At 40.3% G+C, this 25321-nt stretch overlaps 2 protein-coding genes across 3 annotated transcripts in view; one reads left to right on the plus strand and one right to left on the minus strand.

Annotated features, from left to right (window-relative positions):
• Window positions 1-1377, minus strand: part of LOC124803348 (DNA polymerase theta) — a 347939-nt gene extending 346562 nt beyond the window's left edge. The window contains exon 1 of the mRNA XM_047264537.1: window positions 990-1377. Coding sequence (XP_047120493.1) covers window positions 990-1283 — 294 coding nt within the window. The 5' untranslated portion in view covers window positions 1284-1377. The remainder of the gene's footprint in view (window positions 1-989) is intronic.
• A 145-nt stretch (window positions 1378-1522) lies between these two features.
• Window positions 1523-25261, plus strand: LOC124791102 (PRKR-interacting protein 1 homolog). Of its 2 annotated transcripts, XM_047257834.1 has the most exons (3): window positions 1523-1845; window positions 9192-9372; window positions 24505-25261. In XM_047257834.1, exons 2-3 carry the CDS (start codon window positions 9235-9237, stop codon window positions 24715-24717), a joined length of 351 nt encoding a protein of 116 aa, XP_047113790.1. In that variant the 5' UTR covers window positions 1523-1845; window positions 9192-9234; the 3' UTR covers window positions 24718-25261. The 2 variants fall into 2 exon arrangements, with proteins under 2 accessions (XP_047113790.1, XP_047113791.1); XM_047257835.1 differs by lacking the exon at window positions 9192-9372.
• The last annotated feature ends 60 nt before the right edge of the window (window positions 25262-25321 follow it).

A 25321-nucleotide genomic window follows, 5' to 3' on the forward strand; every position in this document is an offset into this window, starting at 1 on the left:
AAAAAAAAGTGTAGAAAAGATCTATAAGGGTAATATCTAGAAGTAGTAGTTGGGCACACTGTAGGTAAAGAATTGTTTAAAAACCTGGGTATCCCTACTGCACCAACTGAGTACGTCTACCAATCTGCTGCACATATCAGGAATATCATTACTAAGTATTTCAATGATAGTTCTATACATAATCATGGAACAAGCGCCAGATTTGACTTAAAAAATATCAAAGGAAAACAAATAAAAAATTTTCCATCAGAGATTAGAATTGTATAATAAATCGCTCAAGGAGATGAGGATTACTAAAATACATGTCTAAAAAGGCATCAAAAACATCCTTCATGAGTAATGTATCTATACAACTAAAGATTACTTAGAGGGCTCACGGAAGTTGTTAACAATGAAAGGAGATAGCTACAACGCCTTGTCACTTTACAATACTGCAATGTTTTTATAAGAAAATAGTGCTGATATTTACAGTACATGATACTAATATCTTGTCATTCTCCTGAGTTCAACATCTCTGTCATCAGGTGGGAGCGCTGACTCAGTTTTTTAGAGTCTGAGGGGAAGACGTGGGTGGGGAATAGTGACGTGTTTAACAAGTTAGCTCTGCTGCGCCGCCACCCGTCCCTTGGCAGTCAACATGTTCAGGGGCTAGCGTCAGTTTTCCGCAGGGAAAAGGTGCGTAATAGCAAGTTCTTGGTTCCTGGGTCACAACTGGGTGTCCTTGATGTGTACCCCGAGAAGAGTAAAACGGTGGTTACTGGGCAGTGTACACATGGGACCAGCCGTCTGTGACATTGCAGTCGTTAAGGCGTTGACCTCACATTCGGGAGGAATCCAATATCGCTGTAATCCTCGGGCTACAGTAAACGTAACAACACTCGTTTTGAATATGGGAGCATGACAGAGGATTAAGTGAAATAGCATATGTCATATGAACGCCCCATATTTTCCCACAGAAATAGTATTAAAGTACTGTAATTACTATCCACCTTCAATACAGCTTCCGGGAGGCCCCAAGACTTCAGATCCTGTTTTTCTTGGGTACTGAGAAATGTTATGTTGCTCTGGGTAGTCTTATTGTGAGGGGATGTATACTCCGACGCATTTACATCTTGATGTTCTGAAACATTCGTCAATGTTTGCGACGACTGGTCACTGGCATTATTATCTACGCCTTTGCTGCTACATGGTTGCAAGTCGCTTTCAAGTTGACATAATGCCGCTAAGGTGTCATTTCCAAACGAAGCACTTTCCAAACCGTTTATGGCACATGGACTCTCCATTTACACAAAAAACCACTAGATAAAATCACGATCAATATCTCATAAAAGATTTCTGTAAAAATGTTCTACAAACTCGCAAAATATTAAGAGCTAAAACACGTAACTGTCATCGCGATGATAAGCCAACGGCACTGTTTGTTCAAATTTCAGCGCCTCCATGACACACAAATATCTTTGAAAAACAAAGGTTCAGACATGCAGTAAACCTCCTTGGTTTCCTTATAGTGTCAAAGATTTCGTAAAGCATGGAGCCAAATAGCACGAGATGCGCTGTCTCGTAACGCAAATCCCACCTTTAGTTCCATCTTTGTTTGTAACAGCTTTGTAGAAGTTTACTGTGTTGTTTATACTTTATACTAGTCTATACGTGGGGATTGGGGAGAGTGAGCACAGAACATTGTGTTTTAGTTTTGACGTATAGCGAATGGATTGTTCTGTGTTATAGCGAACAGAAGACATGGAGAGCGATAACAAACAAAAAGATGAAGACGATAAAATTTTCATAGCTAAGACACCCTTAGAAATTCAAAGATTGAAGTTAGAAAAATTGATGAAAAATCCGGTATGTAAAGAGGTTACTTCTTAGAGAACTGAATATTCTAATATTGTACAAAAGCTTAAAGCTTACTGATTATGACATTCATTTTTGTCTTGTATTGATTATGACAGTCATACCGTGGGAAAAATGATACATAAGATATTCTAGTGAAGGCGGCTTAGTGCAATGCAAGTGGAATGAAACATTACTTTTTGTTTAGTACTTAGTTCTGAATTTCATTGATGTCTCATTTTTATGTACGCGCACACTCCCCCGCCCCACCCCACCCCATTTAATGCGCCGACACTTCCTCAGAGGTCAGATATAAATATATAAATAATCGTGGTGCAGAGCTGTGACTCGAAACAGAATCCTTGTTTTCATATACACTACTTTTCCAATTGAACCAAGAAAAACATCAACCCGTTGTAGCTTCTCGTATCCAGGAAAGACATCCTCTGCATCATACTTGAGCAGCTTCACAACAAAAATTCATGTAAGACAATACCTTCGCCCTCACATAGAGTACGAGTCAAAAACAATATTTGTGTGTGAAAGTCATACATCGTTATGTAAGCAGTTGTGTGGCCCACTGTTCAAATTCCTTGTGAACTTGAAATTTCATTCATAGTTTGATGCAAATTCACCTGATTTTTCTCTTGCATTCTTGTAATTTACCAGCTTCGTTCATGTCAACTATATTCGTAGACTTGAACTAAGATATATCCATTAAGATCAAAATCATCTTAAAAGTTATAGACCAGCTGAATCTACAGATAGATGATGCTAGCTTCGTCCAGTAATGTGATGATTGTGTCATTCATATGTAAGCAAACAGAAAGAGGAGAGAGAACACTGTCTATATCTGTTTTCATGTCTATATTTTGCAGTGAAAGTACAAACAGCATAGCCCAAAGTGTAGGTAGATTGGAATGTGGCCTTCCAGTTGTCAATGTCAACAAATGCATCTATGAAATCTCAGATGGTAGGACGTACTGTAATGCTTTGGCCCCTGTCATCATCAAGAAGGCGAGCACCACCACATTTTGGCCCTATACTATATAGCAGCATAAAATCACACATTAAAGACATGTACAAACAAAATAATATCAAATATATTTAATTGGAAAAGTAAAATTAAACTAAAGGGACAGCTCCGGAAATCAGGGGGTTCGGCAGAGGACTAACAAAATATATCTGATTTCTAATTAAGACATACCAAAACAAAAACTTTAGCAAAAATCAAGCACTCAAAATCCTAAGCAACAAACAGTACCTCAATAAGTACAAAAAGAGAAAATTAATTCATATTACAGCAACCACAAATGAATCTCCAAAAACTGGTATCATAAATTTCACTTAATCTGTGTAGCTAGAACGAAGTTCGCAAAACTACCCACTGCTCCCCCAGTCCCGTATCAAAACCTTCACTTGTCCAATTTAACTACATGAAGTCTCCAATAGTAAGAAACCAAAACTCACTCATGTAGCTATTATCGAAAACCAAACCTTTCAAATGTAGGAGGGACAAACCCCACAAAACCCAACAATCACAATCAAACAAAATTACCTTCAAGTAACAAATCCAAAAACTGATAAAAATTACATTTTCATCAATTTCACAACTATGCAGATGAATGTAAATACCATAAATACTGTGATAAAGAGCAAATAAAACCATAAAACATGCTTACCAACAAGTCAGCTGGTAGATAAGTCTAACCTGGTGCACACTCCATTCAACCCCCCCCCTCCCCTCCCCCCGCCCTCCCTAAATACAATACCCAAATAAAAATATTGTTAACAAAAATTACATAGTCATTCATACTTTACACAATCATAAACCCACACCTCCCTCCCAACTTTCCTCACAGAGATGGTATGATCATAGATCCACTACACTCAAACTCAAAATTAACTTTATCAATATACCGATCCTAAATTAAATACTGCCCGCCTCCCTGCCACACGTTCAACATACAGTCTTCAGAAACTCCACACTAAACTAAGTCTTGAAACCAGAAACAATATGGACCCCTCCTCAATGTATTCCTCAATTAATAGAACTAATATCAGTTTTGTCTGTCAAACCATCGCCCTAAAAACTAACTCAGAACACTGAGCCACTGAAACAACAACCCTCTCACACCAATGTTCCCACAAAACCACTACCTGCCCCTCACTTCACCTTCTCACAAGCAGGCTCATCAATTTCCAGTCTTCTCAACCTCTCCCCCTCCCCCCTCCTTAATAAACTCTGAATAAAACATCTGTACAAAAAGAAAGCCAATCTAACATAAGACAATGACAAAAACCCACCTCATGAGCACAAAACTGAATTGACGAGCAATAGCAAAAATAATATGTTAGCAACTCTATCTCGCATGGCCAGTCTAGACTCCTGAAACCATGCAGCCCTCTCTAAACGGATGCCGAACATTTTCCCGCCAACAATACTTGTCCCTTGTGTGAGACTCGGCAACTTTGGTTCTGGTTTCATCCAAAGAATGAGGACCCAGGTTACAGTTGCTACCTTACGACGGCATCACAAGCTAAAGACAATCGCTGCCACGAATGAGAGGCATCTACGGAGACATGCCCTCAAGAAATTCCATACGCCGCTCCTTCTGGATGTCTGCTTACAAGACAGCAGCATCAACATAATTCAGATATGGCACCAATAGTGTTATTACTCAGAACTGTGTACCAAAGCTTTTAAGTTAAATGTAGATTGGTCTGTGACTGTCCTTCAATACTAATCAAGTGTACAGTTCTTCTTGTACTCAAAGACAGTAATGAATATAGATTGTCATTGAAGTTGACATGGAATGCATCTAAGTTAAGTATTCTGTATTAAAGAATAATATAAAATGAACTAATACATTGTGTGTGTTGTACTACCCACTCAACCTCCTCCTGCTGTAAATCTAGACTTGCTTTGATACCGAATTCGTTAAAATCATTACAAATGTGATGCACTGCATATTTGACAGTGAAACCAAACAACTGCAAAAATTTATGTAGGTGGTGTCTGTTCTTTCGGACATGTCCAAAAGGAAAGGTACCACATATATAATTATGGCGAGGCTAGCCAATGACGCTTTCAGTGCAGATGCACACCATGCTCAAACTCTTACAGGAAACAGCAAAATGCCACAAGTAAAAAGAATAATGGCAGGGGTAGCACATCATTAGTATGCATATAAGTTGATGTAAATCAATGCCCAATAGCTGCTAAGTGTAAATTCCTTTGTGTCTTGAATTTAACAGTAGTCTGTGTATGAGCACACTTTGCAGTGTAGAATGACATGTTGGTAAACTTCATAGTCATTTCCATAACTAATAACAAATAAAAAAAATTAAATTAAATCTCCAAGCCTAAATAATGCAATGAAACAATAAATCCAAAGCTAAAAACAAATCTATAGCCAGCTGACTTTAAAATAGTGCACAAACAAAAGACACTACCCCGCACACTTGCAATACAATTCCTAGCAAACGTCAGTCAAGCAGTCCAGTGACTCACTAACATAACTCTAAAATAATATCAAAACAACTACTGTCAATGCTACAGAGCACCACCACATACTCCAACACGCCCTCATCAAACACAATCCATTTCAAAATGCTCCACCACCCATATGACACAACACTGTCACATCACTGGTCAAAGCCTATATTCAACGATACATGTTTCGGTTGACCCATGGAGTAACATGTTAATCTATATTGTAGTCCAAGGACCAGTTAATGTTGAAAGTTTACAGTTTAGCTTTAAGTAAATTAAGGGATACTGAATGCTTCAGTTAATCCACTTCTTGTGCCACTTTGGAAATTGTTCTTGACATGCAATTGCAGTCTATTTCATCGGCATGTTTTGGTGATGCAATGGTATTCTTTTTTAAGGCTGCCATAGTTTCATCTCTATTTGATAAACCCCCCCTTCCTTCCTCCCACCCTCCCACCCTCCCACCCACCCTCCCACCCTCCCCTTCCCTCCCTCCCTCCCTCCCTCCCTCCCTCCCTCCCTCCCTCCCTCCCTCCCTCCCTCCCTCCCTCCCACCCTCCTCCCCACTGCCCCTTCTCTATCCTTGCAGACAAATTAATAATGTTGTTGTGGTCTTCAGTCCTGAGACTGGTTTGATGCAGCTCTCCATGCTACTCTATCCTGTGCAAGCTTCTTCATCTCCCAGTACCTACTGCAACCTACATCCTTCAGAATCTGCTTAGTGTATTCATCTCTTGGTCTCCCCCTACGATTTTTACCCTCCACGCTGCCCTCCAATACTAAATTGGTGATCCCTTAATGCCTCAGAACATGTCCTACCAACCTATCCCTTCTTCTTGTCCAAACTATTTACTGTCCATGTTTCACTTCCATACATGGCTTCACTCCATACAAATACTTTCAGAAATGACTTCCTGACAATTAAATCTATACTCGATGTTAACAAATTTCTCTTCTTCAGAAACGCTTTCCTTGACATTGCCAGTCTACATTTTATATCCTCTCTACTTCGACCATCATCAGTTATTTTGCTCCCCAAATAGCAAAACTCCTTTACTACTTTAAGTGTCTCATTTCCTAATCTAATTCCCTCAGCATCACCCGACTTAATTCCACTACATTCCATTATCCTCATTTTGCTTTTGTTGATGTTCAACTTATATCCTCCCTTCAAGATGCCATCCATTCCGTTCAACTGCTCTTCCAAGTCCTTTGCTGTCTCTGACAGAATTACAATGTCATCGGCAAATCTCAAAGTTTTTATATCTTCTCCATGGATTTTAATACCTACTCCGAATTTTTCTTTTGTTTCCTTTACTGCTTGCTCAATATACAGATTGAATAATATCGGGGAGAGGCTACAACCCTGTCTTACTCCCTTCCCCACCGCTGCTTCCCTTTCATGTCCCTCGACTCTTATAACTGCCATCTGGTTTCTGTACAAATTGTAAATAGCCTTTCGCTTCCTGTATTTTACCCCTGCCACCTTTAGAATTTGAAAGAGAGTATTCCAGTCAACATTATCAAAAGCTTTCTCTAACTCTACAAATGCTAGAAACGTAGGTTTGCCTTTCCTTAATCTTTCTTCTAAGATAAGTCGTAAGGTCAGTATTGCCTCACGTGTTCCAGTATTTCTACAGAATCCAAACTGATCTTCCCGAGGTTGGCTTCTACTAGTTTTTCTATTCGTCTGTAAAGAATTCGTGTTAGTATTTTGCAGCTGTGGCTTATTAAACTGATTGTTTGGTAATTTTCACATCTGTCAACACCTGCTTTCTTTGGGATTGGAATTATTATATTCTTCTTGAAGTCTGAGGGTATTTCACCTGTTTCATACATCTTGCTCACCAGATGGTAGAGTTTTGTCAGGACTGGCTCTCACACGGCCGTCAGTAGTTCCAATGGAATGTTGTCTACTCCGGGGGTCTTTCAGTGCTCTGTCAAACTCTTCACGCAGTATCGTATCTCCCATTTCATCTTCATCTGCATCCTCTTCCATTTCCATAATATTGTCCTCAAGTACATCGCCATTGTATAGACCCTCTATATACTCCTTCCACCTTTCTGCTTTCCCTTCTTTGCTTAGAACTGGGTTTCCATCTGAGCTCTTGATGTTCATACAAGTGGTTCTCTTATCTCCAAAGGTCTCTTTAATTTTCCTGTAGGCAGTAATCTATCTTACCCCTAGTGAGATAAGCCTCTACACCCTTACATTTGTCCTCTAGCCATCCCTGCTTAGCCATTTTGCACTTCTTGTCGATCTCATTTTTGAGACGTTTGTATTCCTTTTGCCTGCTTCATTTACTGCATTTTTATATTTTCTCCTTTCATCAATTAAATTCAATATTTCTTCTGTTACCCAAGGATTTCTACTAGCCCTCGTCTTTTTACCTACTTGATCCTCTGCTGCCTTCGCTACTTCATCCCTCAAAGCTACTCATTCCTCTTCTACTGTATTTCTTTCCCCCATTCCTGTCAATTGTTCCCTTATACTCTCCCTGAAACTCTGTACAACCTCTGGTTCTTTCAATTTATCTAGGTCCCATCTCCTTAAATTCCCACCTTTTTGCAGTTTCTTCAGTTTTAATGTACAGGTCATAACCAATAGATTGTGGTCAGAGTCCACATCTGCCCCTGGAAATGTCTTACAATTTAAAACCTGGTTCCTAAATCTCTGTCTTACCATTATATAATCTATCTGAAACCTTTTAGTATCTCCAGGGTTCTTCCATGTATACAACCTTCTTTCATGATTCTTAAACCAAGTGTTAGTTATGATTAAGTTGTGCTCTGTGCAAAATTCTACCAGGCGGTTTCCTCTTTCATTTCTTAGCCCCAATCCATATTCACCTACTACGTTTCCTTCTCTCCCTTTTCCTACACTCGAATTCCAGTCACCAATGACTATTAAATTTTCGTCTCCCTTCACAATCTGAATAATTTCTTTTATTTCATCATACATTTCTTCAATTTCTTCGTCATCTGCAGAGCTAGTTGGCATATAAACTTGTACTACTGTAGTAGGTGTGGGCTTCGTATCTATCTTGGCCACAATAATGCGTTCACTATGCTGTTTGTAGTAGCTTACTTTGTAGTAGCTTACCCGCATTCCTATTTTCCTATTCATTATTAAACCTACTCCTGCATTACCCCTATTTGATTTTGTGTTTATAACCCTGTAGTCACCTGACCAGAAGTCTTGTTCCTCCTGCCACCGAACTTCACTAATTCCCACTATATCTAACTTTAATCTATCCATTTCCCTTTTTAAATTTTCTAACCTACCTGCCCGATTAAGGGATCTGACATTCCATGCTCCGATCCGTAGAACGCCAGTTTTCTTTCTCCTGATAACGACATCCTCTTGAGTAGTCCCCCGGCCGGAGATCCGAATGGGGAGACTATTTTACCTCCGGAATATTTTACCCAAGAGGACGCCATCATCATTTAATCATACAGTAAAGCTGCATGCCCTCGGGAAAAATTACGGCCGTAGTTTCCCCTTGCTTTCAGCCGTTCGCAGTACCAGCACAGCAAGGCCGTTTTGGTTATTGTTACAAGGCCAGATCAGTCAATCATCCAGACTGTTGCCCTTGCAACTACTGAAAAGGGCTGCTGCCCCTCTTCGGAACCACACGTTTGTCTGGCCTCTCAACAGATACCCCTCCGTTGTGGTTGTACCTACGGTACGGCTATCTGTATCGCTGAGAGCACGCAAGCCTCCCCACAACGGCAAGGTCCATGGTTCATGGGGGGAAAATAATAATACAAACATATTATTTCCAGAGTATTTTCTGCAGAATTTAGGTTGTGTACTTCTCATTGTTAGCCACATTTATACAGATGTCTCTTAAATTGCAGGGACAAGCCTGTCACAATTCCTGAAAGGCCAAAGGACAAGAGCAATGCCCCATGTGCCCGATTTTGTGCGGAATGTTATGGGCTCCAGTGCAGGTGCAGGGAGTGGAGAGTTTCATGTCTACAGACATCTACGCAGGAAGGAGTATGCTAGGCAGAAATTCATCCAAGAAAGAGCTGAGAAGGTATTTCTCTTACACCTTATTAAAGTATAATGTAATTGGAGAGAGAAAAATCTGCTCACTAAGCGGCGGGCAGAACACACACGTAAAGGAGGTTATACTTAACACAAGCTTTCAGAGCCAGTGGCTCCTTCTTCAGACATAAGCGGAAGAAAGAGGGGTGAAGAAAAAGGACTAGTGAGGTTTAGGGAGAGGAGTAGATTTTGGAAAAGTCACTCAGAATCTTGGGACAAGGGAGATTTACCTGACGGGATGAGGAGTGTCTTTCCTTCTCATCCCATCCAGTAAGTCCCCCCTGACCCACAGTTCTGGGTGACTTTTCCAAAATCTACCCCTTTTCCTAAACCTCTCCAGTCCTTTTCCTTCACCCCTCTTCCTCCACCTGATGCCGGAAGGAGGAGCCACTCGTTCTGAAAGCTTGCTTAAGTATAACCTTCTTTATGTACCTGTTCTGCCACTGCCTGATGAGTAGATTTTTTTATCTATCCAATTATATTGTATTATCAAAAATTGATTATTTTTATTGTTACATTATGACGGTAGTCATATTTACCGTCACTGTGGCACACAGATACACACTTAAAATATTTTAATGTCATTTCTCATAGTGTGTGTTTCATGTGGAAGATGGCTTCTTGTCGTTCACATGGGCACTTACGTTCTGTATTTGTTTTTTGATCACTGAGTGCTTCGCATTCAGGTGGGTGATGGTTCAATCCCGCGTCCGGCCATCCTGATTTAGGTTTTCCATGATTCTCTAAATCGCTCCAGGCAAATGCCGGGATGGTTCCTTTGAAAGGGCACGGCCGACTTCCTTCCCTGATTCGATGAGACCGATGACCTCGCTGTCTGGTCCTCCTTCCCCAAACAACCCAACCCCCAACCCACTGAGTGCTTACTGTAGTGTATTAAAGAATATATTGGGTGATCAAAAGTCAGTATAAATTTGAAAACTGAATAAACCACGGAATAATGTAGATAGAGAGGTAAAAATTGACACACATGCTTGGAATGACATGGGGACGTCAGTGACTGCACATGACAATCGTGTATAAAAGGAGCTGTAAAATGAGAGAGAATCAGATGCACCAGCAGTCGCAGCATGTTGACGTTACCTGAAATGGCACTTTAGTGAAGCTGTATTATCAGAATGGGGAATGTGCTAGTTCAGCGTTACGATCCTATCGCCATAGGAAGGGGGATTCGAACGGGTAAAGGTCCATTGACAAATGCAGCTGTGGCGAGAATGATTCGAAGTTCGAAGCCACGGGTTGTTTAGACGATAGACCCCGTATTGGCCGACCAAGCACAAGGCGTAATGCTGCTGAGACAGTTCAGGAAGAAATGGAGACTGTAGCGGGTTCGTCCATGCACAGGGAAGTCAGCGCTTGTGCAGTCGCACTGGCATTCCATACACTACTGTTTGGTTGGCACTTAGGCGTACCCTCCGATGCTATCCATACAAAATCCATCGGTATCATGAACTGTTACCTGGCGATTTAGTGAAGCAGAGGGCATTTGCACTGTGGGCATTTCAAAAGATGGTGGAAGATGACGATTGGTTGAGTGACGTGTTGTGGACCAACAAAGCTCATTTTACGCTCTGAGGGTCTGTCAACACCCACAACTGCAGAATTTGGGCTACCGAAAATCCTAGAACTGTCGTGGAAACTCCATTGCATGACGAGAAAGTCACGGTATGGGTGGATTTACTCCACATCTACCATTGTCGGGCCTTTTTTCTTCGAGGAAATGCGTGATTCTGGTTTTGTAACTGCTACTGTGATGAGTGAGAGGTACGCCGATATGTTACAGAATCGCATCATCCCCATCCCGGCTGATAAAACACCTGCTGGAACATAAAATGTTTACGCAGGATGGCGCTCCACCCCATATCGCTAGACGCATGAAAGATCTCCTGCACATGTCATTTGGTGATGCTGGTGTGCTCAGCCACCCCTTTTGTCATGCTTGGCCTCCCAGACCTCAGGTCCGTGCGATTATTGGCTTTGGGGTTACCAGAAGTTGCAAATGTATCGTGATCGACCGACATCTCTAGGGATGCTGAAAGACAACATCAAAAGACAACATCAGACACCAATGCCTCACCATAACTCCGGACATGCTTTACAGTGCTGTTCACAACATTATTCCTCGACTACAGCTATTGTCGAGGAATGATGGTGGACATATTGAGCATTTCCTGTAAAGAACATCATCTTTACTTTGTCTTACTTTGTTATGCTAATTATTGCTATTCTGATCAGATGAAGCGTCATCTGTCGGACATTTTTTGAACTTTTGTATTTTTTTGGTTCTAATAAAAACCCATGTCATTCCAAGCATGTGTGGTCAATTCGTACCTCTCTATCTACATTATTCCGTGATTTATTCACTTTTCAAATTTATACTGACGTTTTGATCACCCAGTACTTTTGTATATACAGTCTGTTTCAGATTTATAATATCAGATGTTTTAATGTGTTCAGTGGCAGAGAAACTTTGGTAATCTGATGTATGCTGTTCCTTATAATCAGATGAATCTCTAATGTCCTTCAGCTATTGTTAGGTGTACTTTAGCAAGTTATCCATACTGTCCTGTGTGTGTGTGTGTGTGTGTGTGTGTGTGTGTGTGTGTGTGTGTGTGTTTACCTGCTAAGTGTTTTTGCTTATACAGTATTAAAATTTAGAAGAAAACTTGACATTTGGTTGTGCCCATAAGACAATGGACAGTCAAAATTTCCACTCCCCTGCCTACAGCTGCCTGCCCATTTACTGCAACACCCATTGCAAAAATTACCAGTATTCCCAAAATTGCCATGAGCAATTACTTTTAGCTTATTGCTTCCTGAATAGGGCAGATCGATTTATTTATTCACTCTTTGACCATTCTATGCAACTGTACCGGACAAATCAGATATATTACAGATATAACTTACACATATACAGACTTGAATCAGATTAGGCAAGGGTGAGGCAGAAGTCAGCCATGGCCTTTACAGTGGAACAAACCCTGCATTCACCCCAGCAACTTGGAGAAACTATGGAAAGCCCAAGTCAGGATGGCCAGGTACAGGTTCAAATCCCTCTCTTATCAAGTGCAAATCCATTACCTTAATACTATGCTGCCTTGCTTGGTATACTAATTATATATATATATATAATGGAAGGAAACATTCCACGTGGGAAAAAATTATATATAAAAACAAAGATGAGGTGACTTACCGAACAAAAGCGCTGGCAGGTCGATAGACACACAAACATACACACAAAATTCAAGCTTTCGCAACAAACTGTTGCCTCATCAGGAAAGAGGGAAGGAGAGGGAAAGACGAAAGGATGTGGGTTTTAAGGGAGAGGGTAAGGAGTCATTCCAATCCCGGGAGCGGAAAGACTTACCTTAGGGGGAAAAAAGGACAGGTATACACTCGCACACACGCACATATCCATCCACACATACAGACACAAGCAGACATATTTAAAGACAAAGAGTTTGGGCAGAGATGTCAGTCGAGGCAGAAGTGTAGAGGCAAAGAAGTTGTTGAAAGACAGGTGAAGTATGAGTGGCGGCAACTTGAAATTAGCGGAGATTGAGGCCTGGCGGATGACGAGAAGAGAGGATATACTGAAGGGCAAGTTCCCATCTCTGGAGTTCGGATAGTTGGTGTTGGTGGGAAGTATCCAGATAACCCGGATGGTGTAACACTGTGCCAAGATGTGCTGGCTGTGCACCAAGGCATGTTTAGCCACAGGGTGATCCTCATTACCAACAAACACTGTCTGCCTGTGTCCATTCATGCGAATGGACAGTTTGTTGCTGGTCATTCCCACATAGAATGCATCACAGTGTAGGCAGGTCAGTTGGTAAATCACGTGGGTGCTTTCACACGTGGCTCTGCCTCTGATCGTGTACACCTTCCGGGTTACAGGACTGGAGTAGGTGGTGGTGGGAGGGTGCATGGGACAGGGTTTTGCATCGGGGGCGGTTACAAGGATAGGAGCCAGAGGGTAGGGAAGGTGGTTTGGGGATTTCATAGGGATGAACTAACAGGTTACGAAGGTTAGGTGGACGGCGGAAAGACACTCTTGGCGGAGTGGGGAGGATTTCATGAAGGATGGATCTCATTTCAGGGCAGGATTTGAGGAAGTCATATCCCTGCTGGAGAGCCACATTCAGAGTCTGGTCCAGTCCCGGAAAGTATCCTGTCACAAGTGGGGCACTTTTGTGGTTCTTCTGTGGGGGATTCTGGGTTTGAGGGACGAGGAAGTGGCTCTGGTTATTTGCTTCTGTACCAGGTCGGGAGGTAGCTGCGGGATGCGAAAGCTGTTTTCAGGTTGTTGGTGTAATGATTCAGGGATTCCGGACTGGAGCAGATTCGTTTGCCACGAAGACCTAGGCTGTAGGGAAGGGACCGTTTGATGTGGAAATGGGTGGCAGCTGTCATAATGGAGGTACTGTTGCTTGTTGGTGGGTTTGATGTGGACAGACGTGTGAAGTTGGCCATTGGACAGGTGGAGGTCAAATCCCATGCCACTTTCCTTGACATTGACTTCCACCTGTCCAATGGCCAACTTCACACGTCCGTCCACATCAAACCCACCAACAAGCAACATCCGCCAGGCCTCTATCTCCGCTAATTTCAAGTTGCCGCCACTCATACCTCACCTGTCTTTCAACAACTTCTTTGCCTCTACACTTCTGCCTCGACTGACATCTCTGCCCAAACTCTTTGTCTTTAAATATGTCTGCTTGTGTACATTTGGCATCACCCCAAAGGCCTCACACTTAAAGTTCCCATCTCTGGCTGCAACCCTTCCTTCCATCAGTCCCTATACCAGTTCCAAACTGAACAATCCATTGCCCTCACCCACCTAATCCTTCACCTACGCATCAACTCAGCCAATGAATCCCTATGAAATCCCCAAACCACCTTCCCTACCCTCTGGCTCCTTTCCTTGTAACCGCCCCCCGATACAAAACCTGTCCCATGCACCCTCCCACCACCACCTACTCCAGTCCTGTAACCCGAAAGGTGTACACGATCAAAGGCAGAGCCACGTGTGAAAGCACCCACGTGATTTACCAAACTGACCTGCCTACACTGTGATGCATTCTATGTGGGAATGACCAGCAACAAACTGTCCATTCGCATGAATGGACACAGGCAGACAGTGTTTTGTTGGTAATGAGGATCACCCTGTGGCTAAACATGCCTTGGTGCACAGCCAGCACATCTTGGCACAGTGTTACACCGTCCGGGTTATCTGGATACTTCCCACCAACACCAACCTATCCGAACTCCGGAGATGGGAACTTGCACTTCAGTATATCCTCTCTTCTCGTCATCCGCCAGGCCTCAATCTCCGCTAATTTCAAGTTGCCGCCACTCATACCTCACCTGTCTTTCAACAACTTCTTTGCCTCTACACTTCTGCCTCGACTGACATCTCTGCCCAAACTCTTTGTCTTTAAATATGTCTGCTTGTGTCTGTATGTGTGGATGGATATGTGCGTGTGTGCCAGTGTATACCTGTCCTTTTTTCCCCCTAAGGTAAGTCTTTCCGCTCCCGGGATTGGAATGACTCCTTACCCTCTCCCTTAAAACCCACTTCCTTTCGTCTTCCCCTCTCCTTCCCTCTTTCCTGATGAGGCAACAGTTTGTTGCGAAAGCTTGAATTTTGTGTGTATGTTTGTGTTTGTTTGTGTGTCTATCGACCTGCCAGCGCTTTCGTTCGGTAAGTCACCTCATCTTTGTTTTTATATATAATTTTTCCCACGTGGAATGTTTCCTTCTATTTTTTTATATATATATATATATATATATATATATATATATATATATATATATATATATATATATATATATATATATATATATATATAATTTCAAGTTGCCGCCACTCATACCTCACCTGTCTTTCAACAACTTCTTTGCCTCTACACTTCTGCCTCGACTGACATCTCTGCCCAAACTCTTTGTCTTTAAATATGTCTGCTTGTGTCTGTATGTGTGGATGGATATGTGCGTGTGTGCGAGTGTATACCTGTCCTTTTTTCCCCCTAAGGTAAGTCTTTCCGCTCCCGGGATTGGAATGACTCCTTACCCTCTCCTTTAAAACCCACTTCCTTTCGTCTTCCCCTCTCCTTCCCTCTTTCCTGATGAGGCAACAATTTGTTGCGAAAGCTTGAATTTTGTGTGTATGTTTGTGTTTGTTTGTGTGTCTATCGACCTGCCAGCGTTTTTGTTCGGTAAGTCACCTCATCTTTGTTTTTATATATAATTTTTCCCACGTGGAATGTTTCCTTCCATTATATATATATATATGAAAGCTAACGTAACTGTAGTCTACAATTAGCTTAAATTGTGCACAATAAGTATGGGCAGTAACATTGCTAAATCATGAAACTTAGCTATGCAGGTTGGTCAGAAACAGTCTGCAAATCCTATAAGAGCATTACAAGGTAGGCTGTGCTGAGAAATAATTGTTAAGAAAAAAATTCTATATGTTGCATTGTTTCCAAGATAATCAGCATCGGAGTTGCCATTCAAGCCATTGCGTGTCCAAATTCAAGATGCCCGCCAGAGGTGGTGTCTCCAAATGTGTGCTTTGTTTCATTTCCTAAAAACAAAAGAGAGAGTGATACAAAAATTTGACATGTGATGGTAGTAAGAACTGAACCAAGCTAAAGGCGGACCAGTGCAGTGCACTGCCATCTATACTATGAGAATACATAAACAACTGCTAACACTCCTTCCTTGAAAACTATTCATGTAACTGATTTCTGCCCATGAAGTGATGTATTGCAACTGCATCTGAAACAGAGAAAACAGGAAAGAAACAGCAGAAACATTCTTGTGAAGACATACACAGCAAAAATAATGTACCTGTTATAAATACAGGTGTATTATTTTATACAATAAACAAGGTCCAAGTATTTCTGTAAGTTAACATAGTCACTTACATTGTAGAAACACTTTTCATTAGAAATGTCTTTAATTCTTCTCTAAAAGATGTTTTTTCTTGAACCCCTTGTATGTTGCCAATGCATTATAATAGTGCAGTTTTACTCCTTTGCATTGAATAGTTTTCTCTTTTCCTTGTTTATAACATTTTTATCCCTCGTGTTAATCTTCCTCATTTTGTGGTAAAGCTTGTCCGCACCATTTGGTTCATCTACTTCTACTTGCAAAGTCCAGAAATGTTTTGATGTATGACTTAAAACAATCATAAGTGATGAGTATTTTCTGCTAGGTCTCCGAAAGCGATATTTCATCATTATTAGTTGTGGGCTGTAATCATAACAAGCCATTTATTATTGTTGTTTTCTCTAAATCTTAATCACTAAATACTTTGGCAGTAACTGTTATCTGCATCCTACTTTCTTTACTTGGAATCTTATTGTGTAGAAAAAGCCAACGAAGTGTTTTAAGATGCATATGTCGCTGAGTCTCTTTATTGTGAAAAGAAGTCAAAGGTGTACATTTTATTTAAATGCGGTACAATAGAATGTCTTACAGATATGAAACAATACATATTATGTTCAGAATGATTCATCTGGTTTCATAAGACTGTATCTTGTACATGAATGAAAATAGAAACTTGGGGTGAATTTAAACTTTTATATCAGGACTAGAAGTTTACCTTGCTGCTAGTTGCAAGCTGCTGGTTCGTGTGCCTGCTGGTAGTGGTCTCCCTGGTGCAGCTAACTAGCTCGTTCACAGACAGTTACGGTAATCATATACCTGAATATGTTGCAGATCTGGGTTTCCCACAATTGTGATAACATTCTGAAATTTCATTTTTCGTGAAGATGTAACACCCCCACATTGATACCTGCTTGTAACAGCATTTCGATAACTATGAGCTGTCTCAACAATGGGTAAACCATAAGGGGTGAACAGATCTCACATTGGCACACCTGATCTCATGGCATGTAATTTGTTTTTGCTGGCATTTGTGAGAAACTCCATTTACGTGCCTTCCCTTACATTAGTTTTGGATGCAATGCTGCATAGCAACAGCGGGGACAGTAGTTTCATATAAGTTTGTTATACAGTCAGTAGTGGTCTCATGGGACATTTGTGAAAGATAAATCAACCTTTTGATCCTGAACTTAGTTGTAAAACACACCCCAAGACTGTACGTGCATGCATTTAATAAGATATACCCCTGGAAAATCGGATGCCGTTTTTACCAGATAAAAACATTATACTTCTACACATAGGTTAAAATTTACTCAAAGTTTCTACCTCCAGTCAGGTGGAAGATATTGTCTCGCAATTGGTTTCAAGGGTCCGTGTGAAGATACTCTTACACTCTACAAAACGTTTCAATATACTGTGATGTATTGTTGAATACATCTGTATCCAAATATCTGACTTCTTTCTGTATCAATGTAAAACTGTTGAAAAGTTTGCAGAAATAGTTTTGAGTCCTAGTACTATAACTGTAATGATCTGAGAGAGTATACACATGCAAACAAGATTCCCAGGTAGTAGTAATGTACTTTATTCCAAAAACACATACAATTAAGAGTTCACACACTATGTCCCTTAGGACATAATTAAATGTGGCAATACACATATAATAATCATAATGTAACTGAACAGTGGAAAATCCAGGTGGAATGTAATAATATTATGAAAAGGATAGTTGCTACTGCAGTCTGGCTCCAGATGCCAGAGTCTGGTCATGTGTAGTGTGTGTGTGCGTGTGTGTGTGTGTGTGTGTGTGTGTGTGTGTGTGTGTGTGTGTGTGAGGGAGGCCTTGTTGGCTGAAAGCTCACTTTCTGACAGTCTTACTGTTGTGGCTCACAGGTTGTATACGACCCAGGACAACCGGGAGATCCGGGAAAAACCCAAGAATTTCCTCATCCTGGAGAAAACCGCAGTCTAACAATGCTGCCAGTAACTCAGCAGCCACAAATGAATTCAAGAAGCTATTTGAATATTTTTCCGAGTACTTTTAGGTTCATCCTATAAAATGACTTTTATTTTAATAATATGAATATTTATATATGTGTTTGGAAAGAGAGAGATATTGAGTTTTGATTGAGATTTTTACCTTAAGCCCTAACTGATACCTGAATTTTGGGTTGCTGCCTTCTTGAAAGATCAGCTTCTGCAACAGTTGGTGACGTATTAAGGGTGTATACGACCCGGGAGATCCGGGAAAAACCTGGGAGTTTTTTCATCCGGGAGAAAACCGGGAATTTTTTAGAATTCCGGGAATTTTTTGTTGTTTCAGTTTTCGGTTAAATTTTTGTAATTTTGACAGGTAAAAACTGATACTCTAACAAAGGATATTACTGTATCCCGTTACTGCAGAATAATACTGCAGCATTAAAACATGAAGGAGAGAAAAAAAAACGAAATTAAAACTTAAATTCCAAAGCAATTGCACCATATAGAATAACACAGTGCACGTGCAAGTGTCTGCCAACAGCAAAATGTGACAAAGGCCTTAGGAAGACTATGCAATGCTTCATAACAACAAATTGCCTCCGATGAGCACAACATCACAGCTGTTTACATTTGATTCATTTAAGCAGTTACAAGCGGGCACATGCACACGCGCAGTTGAGCCACATATAAGTAATACCTTCTCCCGCTTCTGGCTATAGAAATGTGGCTGTTGGATGTGTAAGCAGAAGTAGCAGCAACCAGCAACATAGGATACCCGGAAAAATTTTACCGGCGCGCCCAAGCTGCTTGATTCACGCGTGCGTGGCAGGTGCGGATCTAGAGGGGCGGGCGGCAAACCATGGTATCTGAGCCGGGCGGCAATTTCGGGGGGAGGGGGAAAATTCTTATTCTTGAGGAAAAAAAACCTTGTTTCACAAAGCACCTAGCATCCAGCACATGTCGGTCTATCGATTATTCATATGATTTTGAAACGCACCCCTGCCGGTTTTTGGACATTTTTGAACACATTCTAAGTTTATTTCTGAATGAATTATAAATAATTTTTGAATGTGTGCATAGTGTATGTGATGTCACTGCCAGGGGAATCCTCGTCACATCTAGAAGTGAACTTTCCTGCAGACAAAACGGGACGGGGTTATACGAACTGAGCGGAATAAAGCCAAACCGGTGAATGTCAACGGCTACTTGTTCATGTGGTTGATTTGATTTGCAAATGTACAGCGTTGTCATAATTACTAGTGGAAATAAATGACTGACAGGAATAACAGGTAAGAAAGATTATGCATGATCTTCTCGGTGTATCCAAGAAGGTGAAATTCTAACAGAAAATTTTTGGCCAGATCGCTACACTAGACAGGGCCAGTTGTAGTCCCTGGCTAGCAGCCCCGTAAGTTCCATTCTGTGAGTAACGCGGAAAACCCATTGTAAGAAAACATAATAACACCTAACCAGAGAATAATCCTGCATAACTAAAGCGGTGGTTGTGGCAGGGTTAGTAAAGGTAATTGTAGAATGAGTTTTGACAGTGATAGGAATAGTTACAAAATTAGTGATGACAAGATTGTGTGTTAGAATGAGGAAGGAGAAGAAACGGGGACATCACACAAATTATAGATGAATATGACTATTCCAAATTTATACAAAAATTTCATTCCACCACTTTTCCGTCTCATGCATGAGAAACTGAAGCGTATGAATGAAATGTGAAACTATTTCCTAACATAAAGCTTATTGATTGTAGTAGGCAGATAGGTATTTCGTATTGGTACTTTATGAATTACATTGTCGTACTATAAAAGTGATCATTATTGCCAAAACTGTCTCGCTTATTTGGTGTGTGTAACACTTTTGCAATTGTTGCAATATTAGAAAGGCCTATTTTGTTTTACGCAGCACACAGTGACAAAATTGACGTAATCAGATCGAGAAACCACACCAGTCTGGGTACTATTTGTATTAACAGCTTTTTCAATATTAGACAACGACATTTCGATTTTTCATGTAGCAAAACGTTTGACAAACTTTGATGAAGAGATAGTTCTTTCACAGAAAGGAAAGTGCGCCATGTAAAGCTATAGCAAGATTAGAGAGAGAAATCACTAGGACCTAAGGATTCAAGAAATGTGTACTGTCTTGCATGTCTCTTGGCTTTACTGGTTTTTGGTATCCTATATTTAATTTTGTGTCACACAGAAAGCAGGTTATTAGCTAATAGGCAATAAAGAGTTCAGGTTTTCTGAAGCGTTCTTGTTCTCCCGGTTACAAATAATCCCATCCAGTATTAATTGCAATCTTTTATTTATTTTTTTTTTTTAAGGGGGGGGGGGGGGGGGGGGGGGAGGATGTCAAACTGGCCGACTGGGAGCAAGAGAGGCACTACATGCTACATGACATTTTAATTTCCACTGCCCTGAAATAGTTTGATGGCATCCGTTACAAAATATACACATTTGAGTTCCACAGAGCAAAATACAGTGACATGTGGTGTAAGAATGTTGTTTGAAGAGGCGTAGCACTGCACTTTGGCACACTTAAGACCAAATAACATGTCTTACATTTCCTCGAAGATATGTGTTTTGTATATCAGACTCTTCAGAAAGATGTGCACTACAAAATGAACTTATTTTTGAAAAGTCCCCCCCCCCCCCTTTTTTTTTTTTTTTTTTTTGCGCGCAGAGCAGTCTGAGTTATAGTGGAGCGGGGATTAGTCTCCACATGACACGTGTTTACATTTAGTGATTTTTCTGTTTCCTCTTTGTTTACTGCTCTCACGTCAAATGAAAACAAGACGGATGTCTGTGGCTGGGAGCTATCAAGCGAATTAAAATACATTCACATAATTAAGGAGGGCTTAAATATGTTACTAGTTTTCAGATTTTATTTTATTTCCATCTTTCTGACAGTCAAGCATTAATCACCTTGCAGAACAATGAAGTGTTTTTTGTCAGTTTGCTAAATAAATTTGGCCTTTATTAAGCTTTCCTGCTGAGGCAGTTAATTTATTTGAAACAAAATGTTTAATTCCACACTATTGGCTAGTTTCAACTGTTCACTGCATTTCAGGTGCACGTTTTCATCTTCTAGCAATATGGTGTTATGCCATAATAAAGAACAAAACATGAGGTAACACAGAACTGGTGCTCCAAGAAAATTTATGTCCCGAAAACTACACTGAAAAGCTTAATATCAGGTCGAGGCCTACTTCATTGGGAATCTGGACATATGAACCTGCGCTTTAAGGCGAATTATGCATTTTAGTATGGTTCACGAAATTCCAACGCTTTTGGAGTATCCTCTGATGTCTTGTTTCTTTTATGACATAATGTAAGTAAGATCTTTTAATGTTTTACACGTACGAATATACGGACTTTCTACATCGCCATAGGTGCACAAGAGCAGCGACGCCTCTTACCTGGCTCTCTCTGGCAACTGCTGAAATGAGTCTATTTCTAACAGGTCACAGGAAAATATTGCGAATTGTGGTTCGAAAAGTGTTATTTTCAAAGTAAATTTCCTTTTACGCAAGATGAACTATGTGCGAGAATGTGCAAAGAATTTCTTAAATCGTAGAGCGTTTGATCTCATTTAAAAATCAACTCTTTAATGACGAGCCATTTAGAAGAATTTCGAGCCCAGAAGATCAGAGATTTATGTCGGCATTAAAAATTTTACTGGTGTATTTGTGTGATATATCTTAAAGTGTAACATGTGCTAAACAGATCAACATTATGTGTGAAAGCTTAGCTTCTCTTGTAGCTTATTAATCTTCAAGACAAATATTATATGCGAAAGCTTTGCTTTTCTTGCAGCAACACTATATATATTAATTTAAACCATTAACTTTTCCTGTTGGTGGAATTCGAATTTATACTTTCGTAATACGAAAATAAAGATCATACATCAAAGATCTTTCCAAAACGTGTTTCCCCCCCCCCCAAGTTTCGTTTTTCTAAAGTACTGAGAAATTCTATGCAGCTGTGTAAAACCATATCCAATCAAAGGATTGATAAGTTTTACAGTTCCGACGGAAAGTATACTGTCACTTACTACGGAAAAAGTGTATTTTCACCTGAGAGAAAATGTATTTTTAACTGGGAGATCTGGGAAAAATCCGGGAATTTTTTTTCCTTGTCCGCGTATACACCCTGGACTCAGCAGCCACCTTTTTCACGATATTGTCGTAATGTAATTGGATAGATAAAAAATGTACTCACTAACTGGTGGCAGGGGAACACACATTTAAAAAAAGGTATTACATATACAAGCTTTTGGAGCCAGTTGCTCCTTCTTCTGGCAGAAGGTTGGAAGGTAAAGGTCTGGTGAGGTTTAGGAAAAGGTATAGAGTTTGGAAAAGTCACCTAGAACCCTGGGTCAGGGGAGACTTACTGGATGGGAATGAGATACATTATGTTTTCAATAACTGGTTATTTTCATTGATACATGTAATAATCATCGTGATTTAATTTTAGATATGGAATGATACTCTCTGACTTAATCAGTTTGTTGGCAGAGGTCAGTAACACAGCAAGATCAGAATACCTAAGTCAACTGGTGGCTGGCATCCGAGGGGCACAACGTCCTAGGAACACTCAGTACAAATGAGACTGAGATCAGTAGAGGCAAGGGGTACAGTTGCAACTGCTGTCTGCTTGCAGCAGTATGCTACACTGAATCTCTGTGGCTGGTGCTGAATTTAGAACTGCTACTCTGTGACTGGACGGCCACTCAAGGACAGTTTTGGCCGAATGATATTTGCTTGGTGTATGTGTGGGCAGGTGATCAACAGAGGCAAGTAGTAATGTGCCACCTGTTTCTGTGGCATCTCCTGGGGTTCCACTTGAAAACAAATCTGCCTGTTGTGATCAGCTGTAATGTTGACGTACAGTCCTGCTAAGGTTGCGTCACCAGCAGAGCCAGACCATCAGCAACCTACCAGTCTTTCTCATGTTTCATGTTGCTGGTAGACGGTATTGCCAGATACGGCAATAATCATGTTATTCTCTGAGATATTTTAATTTGTGAAGGACATTGTGTATTTAAATTGTAAAACAGTAATCAAAATATGAAACTTTCCACAAAGATGTTTCTGCAGGATGTTCTATTTCTTGATGGTAGCTTTTATGCTGTTAAGAACTAGTATCATGTATAATATAAGGATGAATTAATATGGCCAACCCTCCATGGACCTGTTCATTGTGATATTTCTTAATGAATGCATACAGGTTGTGACATTGTGTGGATCTCTGCTGTGGACTAAGTACCATTCCCTCATTCACTTGCTAACAGCAATTTTCTAACCTCAGTTTTCTCACTTGTCATTTACATGATTACTGATCATAAATTCACACCATTCATGCAGTTATAATTCACCCCTCTTTTTTAGTCAGAGGACAAAGGACTGACACTGTATGAAGTTTTAAAGACATATTTTCTGAAATAAATGACACATTACTCGAGGAACACTTCATAGTGCACCATTTCAGCCATGCAGTCCCTACATGACCTCACAATACACATAGATCCTTTACTCAACAACACATCTGTCTGCCTCGAGAACTCGTGACTCATTACTTTTAACAGAGGCAGTACCTCAAGGGGTAGGCAGTGATCTGTACCAAACATGAAACTGATAATGTTTCAAAGTAAGGGACAACCCTCCATTCACACAAATATTCAGTATTCAAGGATATGACAGGAACGATCATTTGAAGCAAAAAAGTATAGTAAACATGGGCTTTGAAATGCGTATCTTAAGTGCTGCGAGCATTTCTTCATCTCCAATACTGTGAACCAAATCTCTCCTACTGCAAACTCTTAGCTTTCCATATTTTAGGAGGAGGTAGTATGGACTCAAACAAGAAAAAATTGTCCAGTAAACATGGGCTCCGAAATGCATACCTTAAGAGCTGTGGGCACTTAGTCCATACTGCTACTTCTCAAAATATGGAAAGTGAAGAGCTTGCTGTAGAAGAGATTTGTTTGACAGTATCAAAGATGAAGAAGTGCTCACGACTCTTAAGGTATGTATTTCAGAGCCCATCTCCCTGGATATTAACCATTCCTTTTGGGACACCATATAGTGTGTGTGGTTCCTGTATTTTTCTTCTGGTGGTTGTTCACTATTTCCCACATTTTTATTCTTACTTTTCTGTTTCTTACTATTTGGTTTGTATTTCAGTGTATCTAATTTAGCTTACTGCTCATACAGGACCTGATGGATGCAGCCTATCATCAGAAATTAGAAGAGCATCGTCGTGCTGCTGAAGAAAGGACTGCAAAGAAAAGAGCAAAAAGACTGAAGAAAAAACAGAAGGCCCGAAAACGTCCAAAGAGTGAAAACTTAAGCAAGTCTGAGAACAGCAATTCTGCAAGTGAATACAGTGCTGAAAGTGGAAGCAGTGGCGATGAAGAAAATAAATGATATGTGGTTTTCAATTTGATCTCATTTGCAATCAGTAAGGATAAATGAATATATAGTCCTAAGAGAAGCACATTATGTATTCTGTTCATGTATCAGTAATGGTATATATTTTCATATTTCTTCAAGATGAGAACTGTCATTATCTCACTGCTGTTCCAAGTCTAGGTCATTATCATTATTTCTTACTGATTATGGAGTGAGCTAATAATAGACCCTCAAAAATAATCTTCATGTTTGCATGCGCAACATTATTTCTTTATTTGCTTCCAACAACTAGCAATTTGGAAATGAGAATTCCCAAATATTACCACTAGTAAAAATTGTACAGATTAAACACATGGGTCCCAGGATCAGCTCTGACCTCTTGACAGTATTTTCCTATATGTTTTACAGTTATGGAAGATTTTACAAATTTATTTTCAACTCAGTGTTTTGATGATGCAAGGAAATTTAGTTTTGGATATTAATATCCATACAGGTGGCAGTTCAGCTCCACATACACTGATGTTGTTTTGGTATAATAAATCTCATTTCATTATTATAAGCTTGTTTTTGTCTGTTACACTACTTTAATATTTGGTATGTCATTCTGAATATGGACTGG

This window comes from Schistocerca piceifrons, chromosome 1, assembly GCF_021461385.2.
Source record: "Schistocerca piceifrons isolate TAMUIC-IGC-003096 chromosome 1, iqSchPice1.1, whole genome shotgun sequence".
Taxonomy (NCBI): domain Eukaryota; kingdom Metazoa; phylum Arthropoda; class Insecta; order Orthoptera; family Acrididae; genus Schistocerca; species Schistocerca piceifrons.